Source organism: Periplaneta americana, chromosome 15 (genome assembly GCF_040183065.1).
Source record: "Periplaneta americana isolate PAMFEO1 chromosome 15, P.americana_PAMFEO1_priV1, whole genome shotgun sequence".
In the NCBI taxonomy this organism is placed as follows: Eukaryota; Metazoa; Arthropoda; class Insecta; order Blattodea; family Blattidae; genus Periplaneta; species Periplaneta americana.
In genome coordinates, this window is record NC_091131.1 from 13378391 (window position 1) to 13391110 (window position 12720).

The following is a 12720-nucleotide window of genomic DNA, read 5'->3' on the forward strand; positions in this document are numbered from 1 at the left end:
ATTGTGTGAGATGAAAGTACAAGACGTACTGTTTAAAGTCATACCTGGTATGGGTGGCCAATGACCCCTCGTTTTGAAAATATTTGCTATTGTTCGTGACATACTTCCGTTAGGTGCTCGATAGGGAAGCATTAGACTGTGTAAGGGCGTAGCCCATATGGTTGGGTGCTGAGTTGTAATCCAGACAACCCAAGTTCGAATATTAACTCGTCCTATATATTTTTTCTTTTATTAATGATTAATATTGTGATCACAGTTATCTATTTACATACCTATATCATATTTCTCAATGTATTGAATGCTTCATCATGTTTTAAACAAATTACTAATTAACTAACATCGTATTCTAAAGGATAAACAATGAAATACTACTCACGTAGGAAGGTAAGATGTGTCACTGGTGTCTGTTCTATTTCTGCAGCAGCTATTCCATTTCATTTTGTACCCGATTCATTATGATGTCATAAAAACACACAAAATAAACATATTTCCTGCACAGCAAATGAAAGAAGGTTGTCCACAGTCACACACATTTTTCCGCACTTCTGCTGCGAAACAGATATCATTCACATTCACAAAAACTTGTTGTTCGTTTATTAATTTTGATGCATACCACGCATATTTCAACATGGCTTTGAATATAGGAGCTGACAACTGAAAGTGAATAAAAAAATAAAAGAAGAAATAATAATAATAATAATAATAATAATAATAATAAAATAATAGTAATGATAATACTAATAATAATAATAATAATAATAATAATAATATCAAGTTTAAAAAATGAAAAGGCATTAGGATTCGAACTCGGGGTGCCTGGATGACAACTCAGCATCGAACCATATGAGCTACGCCGTTACACAGTCTAATGTTTTCCTATTAGACACCTAACGGAAGTATGTCACAAACAATAGCCAATATTTCCAAAACGAGGGGTCATTGGCCACCCATACCAGGTATGACTTTAAACAGTACGTCTTGTACTTTCATGTCACAAAATCTGATTTAATTCGGTGATATACAGAGCGTGTCCTCTCCTTGTAAGCCACACCGGATTCCAGTTCCGATGCCGGATTGAATCCTTCTCAATTTAAGTTCTACCTCTCTGTGCCCCTTTTGGTTGCCTACCCTCATGTACTGCGTCACAGAATATGTGACAGTGGCACAATGTCCAACACTATGTAGACCTACAGAGGTGCACTCATTACGAGTGATTAAGTGGCCGGGATCCGACGGGACAAGGCACCGTCTTGAATCACGAAGTGATTACTTACGCGTATCATATTACAATGATGTACCGAAGTACATATGATATTTCAGTGCAGGAAATGTGTTTGAGTGTAAAAGAGCAAAGCAATAAGTCTGATTTTTTTTATATTCCAGGCCTGCGAACACACGTTGTTCAGTACGCTACACTTCTGGCTGGTCTTCACTGACCGTTCTGCAGAATCGAATGGTACTGTCATAGCTTCGCACGAGGTGAACATTCTTCTAGACAGCCAGTTCGCGCTGGTGCGGTTAGGATCCGGGAAGGATGAATTTATTCTGCAGGACGTGTACAAGATCATGGACGGATCGTCCCTCGTAATGACCCCAGAACGTGGTTGGAGTCTTGGACAGAGATTTCCTGCTGGATCTCCAAAGAACGATTGGCAATGGTAAATGGTTATGGTCCGAAGTTCTTTGTATGTATTTCATTTCTCTTTGCTTGTGAGTCACTGCCTACTCCAGGGATGAGACGATATTAGCTCCCAATCATGGTAGAAGAGCTCGACCTTGATCACGAGCGAATAGCGCATCCACTACGTAGCGTCGTAACGTAGACAACAGGGATGTACAGTACATGCACATGCAGCGATTAAAGGCAGCAATTATTACAATAACTTGCGTTACTAAATGTCTGGCTATGTAATAGGGCTAATTACTAAGTTATTTAATATACATGTACATATATAAACGAATCGCAAAGGGAAGGGTTTTTTAGGAACAAAAAGAGAAATAGGAAAAGTTAATTGTATGTAAACCATTTTATTGTTAAAAGCAATTATTTATTATGTAAATACTTCACTTCATTGGTTAGGAGAAACTAATAGGGTCTACCTGCTCGACGTGTGTGATCTCTAAGTACTTTTGAGTATTTGTTGAAAAAATAATAATGGCAATATTGATTGAAATAGAGTTTATTGATTATGTGATTGTGAAAATGTAGTCCTCACTCTCCAGTCGTGATTATGTAATCAGTTTTCTTAGAGCGATTTGTGAGATGCATGTAACACGAAAAAACAAATTGATCAAATTAAGATATTGAGAGCCATCGTAATTTTTGGGGTCAATCATTTAAGGGGATATGTATGACTTTTCAAACTTCCACAATTTCGGTGAAAATTTGTGAAATTTAAACTATGTAAACAGATCTATAATAATATCATCTGTACAAAATTTGGTGCAATTAGGTCTAATAGTTTTGAAATTATATTTTTAAGTATATTTTATATTGACGTTACTAAAAAAGCTCCTTGCATCAAAGTTTTCAAAATGTTTAGTTCATATTTGCTCAAAATCCTGAAAATAGTTATTGAAATAAAAGTGAATTAGCATTTTGAGCTTAGTAATAGTATAAGTTAAAGTGCAATCAAAGATAAAATATTATTTCTAAATTAAAGAAACACGTAGTCTAATAAAAGTAAATATCCAGAAACAAGCAACAAATAAAACATCAACAATACATTTAAAATAAAGAAAAAAAGGAATCTAGATACAATCTACTGACCCAAATATAAATTGATTTACTTCGATGTCAATTCCGAAATGAATTTATTTCTCTCTTCTCCTGAATAATGCCTATATATTTTTTTCATGTTGCGTCTCATAATGCCGTTTTTGTTGCTTTTTTGCAAATGATATTTTTTTTTGCATAACAAACACTGGACCTCATCACCATGTTCGAAGCATAAATATTGTATCTTCCACTCTTCCTTGAAAGCTTTAAGCGCTTCCGTTCCGTCATGATGCGCTGTGTTCTAAGATCTGTACATCCTTTAGCAATGTTTACAGGTAAAAGAGCTCCGCGCGCGCGCAGCGGGCATAAAAGAGCTCTCGCTCGGAATTATTAATCACCATCGCAAGACTGGCCTATTCGATCACATCGCCTTCAAAGCGTCTTACAGATAGGTCAGGTTATTGTTCCACTTCCTCGTAAGAGGCACATTTGAAGCAAGCGTGTAATGGAATGTGTCATTTTTTGAACAATGTTGCTTCTGATTCATCTCTTACCACCGAATAGGGGCTATTACGGAGAGGCGGTTATGCGATTATGAAATCACGAAACAGGAAGGAATAAGAAATGGGAAGCATATAACACTTTAAAACACAAAAAAAAAGTCACATAGCGGACCTTTAATTATGACGTCATTACTAAGGGTTTCAGTCGACTTTGTCCCTTTTAACTTTGAAAACACGTAGAGTAGATTATTGGGAATCATTTTCAGAACAAATTGAAAAATAGATTTTTTTCTGTACAAAAATGGCGTTTTTTTTTCTCTATAGGCCTCCCTTTGTGGTACAGGAAATAATGTGGAAACAGAATTTTAAATTATGCTTCGGGTTTTTTTCTCGTTTTGAACTGATCTATTTTAAGGAGGTCGGATATGACGTAATTATTAACATAAAGCAGGGTTGGGCAGAATTATGCACTCTGTGCTTGCACGGTGCACTACTAGAGAAGTGTGCCTATAGAGTGCACGAAAACCGGTTTATTCAAGTTGCGGTACGTACTGTATGTTTCAAAATAACATGTTATTCTACCAAACTAAATAAGAACACAAAGTAATGGAACACTTCCTTAAACACAAAACAAAACATGTCTATTGCACATTAATTCATATTACTCAATTTCTCAAGATTTGGAGAAACTGTATTAGCACAAGCTATGCCAAGAACTGCCGTTAAAAGCCCATCATTTCTTATATATTATTGTAATGTACCGAAGTACATATGATATTTCGATGCAGATATTCTGCGTCATCATACGATGAAAGAGTAATGGAACGGAGAAAAATTCTCTCCGGTGCCGGGATTTGAACCCGGGTTTTCAGCCCTACGTGCTGACGCTTTATCCACTAAGCCACTCCCGGCGCCGGAGAGAATTTTTCTCCGTTACATTACTCTTTCATCGTATGATGACGCAGAATATCTGCATGGAAATATCATATGTACTTCGGTACATTAAAATAATATATATGATATGCGTAAATCACTTCGTGATTTAAGACGGCGCTTATTCCGTCGGATCCCGGCCAGCTAGTCACTCATTACGAGTGCACCTCAGCACATGTGTGGACTTCGGTCCTAAGTTCATAGATATCTATGACGTAGTGCAGAGGGCGGCCACTAGAGGGAACCCAAGAGTTGGAACTTAAAACTGAGACGATTCTTCCGACGCCGGGGTGGAATCCGATGTGGCTTAGTGGATAAAGCGTCAGCACGTATAGCTGAAAACCCGGCTTCAAATCCCGGCGCCGGAGAGAATTTTTCTCCGTTCCATTACTCTTTCATCATAATTTCTTGTTTGAGATTTGTTTATTTTCGTAATAGAAAATAACTGTTCACATCTATAAGTGGAACCAAATAAACACAAAACTTTCTCACACAGCTTATGCAGATTGGGAAAACGTCCCCTTGGGAATCCGTCATAAAACTGCATAAGACTCGACCTTAAATCATATTTTGCTCGCATCTCTCGATCACATCGCAGGTCAATCAATTCACACTATAATGAAGGGGGGGACGTTATCAATAATAATCAGTTGGAATCAGAACATGTAGCAAAAATACGCAAATCCATTTCCAGGCAATCTAAATCGTGGAACCTTGATGTAAATTCCTCTAATAGACCGGATAGAATACATGCTTACATTTCGAAATTTTCATTTTTCAAATTTTTATGCGCTTAGATAAGGATGGCAAATGATATATTTCGCCCTTTTGCATTTGACGTATCCATAACAGCAATTTCTCCTTAAAAGCTGCAATTCTATCTGCAAATTGTGTATTAAGAATTTCTTTTCCCTGAAGTCCTAAATTCAGCTCATTTAAAAGCTGTAAGATCTGTTACAGCTGCTGGCACACTACAGCGCTCGCTCTTGGAATTCCCCGCGCGCAACGAGGGCAAATGCACTCAAACGCCCATCGCTGACATAAAGCATCATATCTGCAGCTTCACTAATGATAAGTAGTGTGTCCAGTTGCTCAAGACGATGAACTTGTTTGAAGCATAGACAGAAGTTTCAACTATGGAATTGGCAAATTGGTTTTCTTCGGGATCGCGGGATATTAGCCAGAAATCCTGCCGTTTGGATGTGGTGGGCAAATGACCCAGGTACGATACTACGTCAATGACGGCGTACTGTGGCGGTGTCCATCACATAAGCCAGTGTTGTCAAAGCAAGCGCATTTTTATGACCTTGACGTCGTCCGCGGGCAGCAAGCGCTAAGTATGGAAAAAGGAAGGGTTGTGTATGTGAATAAGCAGCCTGTTAGATTAAGAAAACAGTGGTACACAAACTTCAAACGGAAGACGTGAAATTTTATGTCGTTATTTTTATATGGCTTCTTTCTGTTTAATATTATCTATATTGTCTGTGAAACAAAAGTACTAACACTGATTTCTTAATATTGCACTTGTGTTTTAAATCTTGATAACATAATAGAGAGTTAAGAAGGAATATTCACTTAAATTCCATAGTAGTATAATGTTATACTGTATTAAGTGGATGAAACACATCATTCATAAAGAAAGTGATATTCCAAAGAAAGAGATTGAGTATGACATGATAACTTGGAATTTATATTGATAGTATCTTTAGCCTTACAAAAGTAATCAATAAACTAATCAAAACAATATTACAGTACAAAGCAAAGTTACCTAGGTACTGTATCTGTTTAAATGTAACTAATATTACATAACAAAACTCTTATCGCATTATAATTTTAAGGTGATATTTGTGAGCAACATCCTATCATCAGAATATTAAATTATTTTCTCGAAATCTGCTGAAGTTATAGAGCTGACATTTTTACAACACATGGGCACATATATTTTGCTTATGATGTAACAGTAGTTGCTTTGTTAATAAATTTCCTTGCAAAAAATATCCATGCGAATATTTTCAAAATTTTCAGTACACTATCTTCAGTAATACGTATATACGGTATATTAGATTTACGAAAACATTCTGTAAGGCTACTAAATAAATACGCCTATAACTGAAAATTTCACTTTTCTATACGGAAAGTTGAGAAAATATTTCTTTTGAATAAAAAAATCAAACTTGTGAAAAATGAGCATTAAAATTAAAACTTTCATTCTTATAATGCACTTATACTTCTCAGGCAAATCTAAAAATTAACATGGATACAGTTTTAATAAGTTCTCTTTCCTTTATATATTGAATTAGTGCTGGTCATCCGTGAATATAGCTCGACCAAGCGGCATATACCACCTCTTTCGTCTGTCTCTTTCCTTTCCGCTGTAAAGCGCTCAGGCTCCCCTGGGCTCTAAAGCGCGCGCTTGCTCCTGTGGGCATCAATTGACATGCCTGACGTAAGCGATCCATGAAAGGTGACAGAATTTGGCTTTAAATATCTTCCTCTTGCTTGCTTATCTTTGGGCTTACTCGATTCCACTTGGAATAGCAAGACAGCTCTAGGATCTCATATAACGGCTATTCTACAGCACCGGTACTTCCTAGATGCAGACTGGTGGCTGGTGCAGAATCCGGTGAGACTTGGAGGAACTGGGACTAGGTTGTCAGGTTTTTTTAAGAAATGAAAAGGAAGATTTGCCATGATGCATTTATTTATTATTACTCTGAATAGAACACTGTTTACACAATATATGTTTAATTTATTCCTTCTCGTATTTCTCTTGAAATTTAGCTGCTCTTAACAATTTTTCATCCTGTTTTGTAAATTAGTGAAAATGTTCACAAATGAAAGAAAAATTCAGTTTGTAGTTTTGCTTTGCTCAGGATGACTCCTGTTTATAGCAATCGGCAATATATTCTTCATTAGTGTAAAACCCTTTCTACGAAGGCATCAGAAGCTGGAATGCTAGTAGGAACCTTAATTCTGTGGTTCGGAGGAAAAAGGTCTTAAGTCAATTTTTTGTGACAATGAGATTTTTATATATTCTGAAAGCGGAAACAATTCTCTACAATCTGGTAAAACGGCTAAAGTCAAATAAGACTCCTGACTGGACTTATGGAGCGTTACCAAATGTCCTAAGTACTTTTTGAATCGAGCACACACAGAATAAAGGACTTAAGAATGTTTAATACTTTATTCCTTACAAACCATCACATGTTTACTTTCCATGCTTCCTTATTAAAAAGGTCTAACTTGTATTTTAGCTTTTTATCACATACTGAAGCCCTTTCCTTTTAAAACTTTAAGCACCAGGTAAACAGTCCTATAATTGTTTAAGACCCATTTTGCATTCCTAATAATTTACATTTCTAATTTATTTTGACATGAAAAAGGTCTTATGTTTAATAGTCCCTTCTACTCAGTTTGGCTTCTGGTCTTAAAAGGGCTTAAGTGCGGCTATTTTTGGAAATAATCAAGAAAATTGTTAAATGAGCAGCGTTACCTATTTTAGAAGAAATGTAAACAAATAATATCCAGGAAAAACCTCCTAATTAAAAAAAACTCTATAATTGACAACAATTTCATTATTTCTACTGCTTTCCTGAAAAGTATAAAATTTTTACTTAAGACCTTTTCCCTCCCGGCCACAGAATTATGACTTTGTTTATAAACCTTAGAAAAAAAAGAAAGTAAGGCCACTTACAAACACTACTACTTTGATAATGATTACGTTCTAATAAAACAACCCTACTCTCAAAAAATTCCTCTGTCGATTCATCAAGGTTCACAAATTCTTGCAGTGTCGATATATCAACTTTAAATTTTTGATTAGATGAAAAGCTATGTAACTTTCAATATCCATTATTTCATGTAAAATTATAGCATTTTTCAAGATAATACTGCATACTGGCATAAAACTCACAAAAAATTTAACAGAACTATTAAAAAAGGAATATTGTCATCTATGTAATGTCATTGTTATTGCAATATTCCGGGACTTTCAAAATAATGTACGCGGATTAAAGATAAAAAAGGAATAAATGAATCGTCATTTCTTAAAAGGGCGGAAGTCCAAAAATACAAATTTTACAGGGGAGACAAAAAAACTGTCAAGCACATCCGCAATTTTAATATAAATTATAAAATGTTATGTTGCATTTTAACCATTTTACTGGCTTTTTTAAGTTCTTTTAACATAAAATTTATTTATTTATTTATTTATTTAATTAATTTATTATTTTGCTAATAATTGTAACATAAAATATAATATATACAGAAAAACTTTAGCTCGCTCCTGAAAGAGGAGAACTCGTGCTCAGGGGCGGATTCCTGAATTGAAATTAATAAGTATACAATACAATTTGTCTTATGTCTACTATGCAATTATAGTATATAAATCTAAATTTACAATTTTTCAATTTTTATAAAATCCATACATAACTTTTTAATTTAATACTAGAACTATTAGAATTGACAAGATTAGGCTATTTAAATATAAATGTGTTATATATTCTTGGGCCTAAATTACTACTATGATTTTAATACTGTAACAGTGTTGCATTTTGGTTCAAACAATCTTAAAGAATTCATACCTTTTGTATCATAACTATGAGAATACAATTCAAAATTATTTCGATTTTTATGTATGAATTTTATTAATACAATATAATAAAATTTGTCTCACGTTAAGTATATTAAAGTCTAAAAACAAATTTTGAGATGGAAAATCAATAGGTTGCAAATCAAGATTTTCAGGTATAACTCCCTGTAAAGTTGATTTGAATAATTTCGAGGGAAAAATTGTTCCGGAGCCTGGTATCGAACCCGGGACCTTTACAGGGAGTTATACCTGAAAATCTTGATTTGCATAATACACGTCACTGTTCGTAAACAGAAAACCACAATTTAAGTCACACGGAGTTAGTGTGCACTCGAAGTTGGTTGCTTGACGGTTGTCAGCCCACTTTGAGGTCTGTGGATATAGAGGGAAAAATTGGATCGGTGTCGGTTAGAGTTCCCGAGTAGCTCAGTGGTAGAGCGTCGGTACGTTAAACCAAAGGTCCCGGGTTCGATACCCGGCTCCGGAACAATTTTTCCCTCGAAATTATTCAATCAATAGGTTTATGAAGACATATTTTAATTATTTTCTTCTGTAATAAATAAAGTGGATTAAAATTGGATTTAAATGAGCTATCCGTTCCTATCATTTCCATACATAATTACTGGTTGAAATAAAGTTAAATATATTGTACGTAATAAACTTATTGACGAGTAATTCCTCAATAAAACAAAATAATATACTATTTTACGCAATTTATTACAAAGGTAATTAATGTGTTGGTTCCATTTTAAATGATGCTAATATGGTAAGAGAACATATTTCAATAAAAAATGAATTTTGAAAAAAAAAAAATGTGACTTCCGCCCTTTTAATATATAGCGATTCAAGTAGTCTTACAGGCAAAAGAAAAACGTAAGCCTTAAAATATGAGGAAAAAAGTAAAGCTTAGTGGAAAAACGTAAGACCTGGCAACCCTACCCGGAACTGCTGTCCAAGCGGACGAAAGCCAGATGACAAAGCAGAAGCAAGATTGATCCTCTACGCTGTATGTACAACTGTAACAGGAGAATAGAAGTTTTCGAGTTTGTGTCTCGATACCCCCCATTAGTGTCGAAGGTGTTCTTCCGGCTATGGGAGTTCATTCAGATCAATGGGGGGCATATCGTGCTGTTCCTGTCATTCCAGTGTACACGGTGAACCAATCTCAAAACTTCGCAGATCCTGTGACAGGAGTACATACGGGCTATTCCATATGAAATCGATCAGTAAAAAACCTCGCATTTTTTTAATACTCTAATTTTTTCCCTATTTATACAAGGTGCTGAGGACAGTGCATTTTAAAAAATATACTGTCGAAAGTCAAACGGTTTTCGTACTATTGAGCGACAAATTTAGCGTATTTTATAAAAACAAGCCTCTTTCAGCGCTCAGAACTCTGGAACCATTTACTGCAGAACATTGAACCAGAGCTCATTTTGAAGCTGACATTTGGTAGGTTATGATAAGAAGTAATACTTATTATTATTGTACACAGAGAGACAGATAATCTGATTTTACTTACTTTTAGGCTTTTTGCCCATTTGTAAAAATGAAAAAAAAAAAAATTGAGAAAAAATCTTACATTATTAAGAGGGATTTGGCATTGTTTGCTTAGTGGCTCGGCAATAAGTTTCGAGGGTATTAAATAAATTATTTTCACACGCCTGGACTTGAACGGCACGCACTGGCCGAGAGCTGAAGATAAAAGACCGTTGGGCGTCATTTTACTCCTGTGTTTATGAAAACCTGTGATAAAGCTAGCCTAGCTATGCGCTACTAGACGAAACATCACATGTTTGTCTCCTGGCCTTGCTTGTCTCACAGTCAGCTGGTTAGTTCACGCGCGTACTATTTATTTTCTTTATTTGATATTTTCAATACTTTCTTATCAACGGTGCACCAGTAAAAATATGTGTTTATTTGTACTTTCAATGCGGAATATAACCATATATTTTTTAAATATTTTTTTCTAAGCAAAGGCGTCTTAATGAAGAAAAATCTAAATTTCTCCATTTCCATAAAAAGTAAGAAAAACTGTTTACATGTCAATATAAACTTTAATTTCTCAGCATCAAAATAAACCATGATTTTGGGTGAAAGGGTTTCGGAGCCACAATAGTTTAAAATTGCTAATTTTATGAAAATACGATAAATTTAAACATTTTAATTTAAACACTATGAAGTTCTGATGCCTCAAACTTTGCACAAAGCATTGTATCACAGTTTTCAATGGATAGAAAAAGTTTCATTGATTTAAAAATTGCAAGGTCAATTTTCTCTATATTTTGGTCGATTTGAGATGGAATAGCCCATACCAGTAATGTGGAATGCTTCTAAAAAAATGCAAAAAAAGGAGAATGAGGAAATGTGTGGAACCATCACAGAGAATCTGTTTTCCTACTTAGATGAATTTATATTGAGGCTTTTCAATTTTAAGAAGGCGGTGGATGCCTTCAATAATTCGTTACAGCAGATTTCTGACTTTTATCCTGTGTGATGTAATCCCGAACAATTCCAATTCCACAAAAATCTTCGGCTCTTATCAGAGTCGGCATAATTTCAGAAAAGGTCAAAAGTGTCTTTGACTCAACGTATATTAAACGTTCTTCTTAGGCCCGGTATTATAAATATCTATACAATTTGAACTGGTAGTGGAAATTACGGGAAAACGGCTGAACGGATTTTGATAAATGACCCCTCATTTTGAGGCTTGGAACTCAAAGTTAAAAAAAAGTAGTTTTCAGTGAAATGTCAATTTTTCAACATAATTTTCCTATTTTCCAAAATCCATCAGTCAGTTTTGAGAACTAGCTAAACTAGCTAATTGCATTTCAGAATAACACAAAACACACACTATAGTAAACAATATTAGATGAAGGCCATGATCTGCAAGAATGCTGACATATTTAGAGCTCAAATTGAATTGGTTATTAAAAACTTAACTTACTAAAAATAATTTACAGGGTTCGATTCTGTGGTGTGTAATTTTCTGGGTACAGCTGAGGTGGTTTGATAATATTATTACCATTAGAAATGAAATATTATTGTAGTTAATGCCATGATGTGACTATTTTTCATTAATTATACATATTAATGCTATATTGATGATATGAAAGTGAAACGTTTTGGGGTTATTTAAGTAGATGTAGAGAATAACTTAAATTAGATTTTGATTTCTATATTTTACTGAGTGGCGGCTATATAGTATATATACTATATGTTACTGAAAACTATAAAACTTACTTAAGATAATAATATTATTAAAAATCAAATATTTTTATAGTTATTAATCAAGTGGGGTTGGGTCTTTTTCATATATTTAATGGCGGTGTGGTGTAGATATTTATATGCGTGGTTCTCTTCAGTAATGGCTCGAAAGAGAGTATCTTTCATTATTATGGAAGCAAATAACTTTCAGAATGTCTGGTATTCTTCATTGAAAATAAATGTGAAAAATGTTTATTTGAACGTGTAATGAACTTAGTTTGCAGCATTTGCTGCACAAGTCACTAGTGATTAATCTAAAGATTACAGTAGAACCTAGGCTGACCAGATTTTTTATGGTTCAACAGGGGACATCGGCAACTTCAAGAAAAACCACAAACGCTTATCTAGTCACTATCCGTTGAACTATTGCAGAAATTACATGTAACAGTGGATACAATTATAGAAATTTGCACATTAAATTTGTAGAGTATCTTAACTTTCTGAATTAAATGAATAAACACACGTAACTTCTATACATAATTATAGCCACTAAGAATTCAATTTCAGTACTGATGCAAGCATCGAAATCTTTCACAAAATATTGTACACACTGAATTCTAAAAAATCATATTACAAGTAGACTGGTCTGAAGAATGTATCGTTTTAAGGATCTGTTCATTCCCATATAGCTTAACACTAAGTTCTTCACATGAGAAATGAAAGTTTGTTTTCACTTGTAACAAAGCTGTTTCAATTTTCATTCTTGA

General features: G+C 34.5%; 1 protein-coding gene across 1 annotated transcript in view; it reads left to right on the plus strand.

Annotated features, from left to right (window-relative positions):
• Positions 1 to 360: 360 nt before the first annotated feature.
• LOC138715603 (ionotropic receptor 75a-like) overlaps positions 361 to 12720 on the plus strand; it is a 49799-nt gene continuing 37439 nt past the window's right edge. The window contains exons 1-3 of the mRNA XM_069848679.1: positions 361 to 384; positions 1384 to 1658; positions 6694 to 6778. Coding sequence (XP_069704780.1) covers positions 361 to 384; positions 1384 to 1658; positions 6694 to 6778 — 384 coding nt within the window. The remainder of the gene's footprint in view (positions 385 to 1383; positions 1659 to 6693; positions 6779 to 12720) is intronic.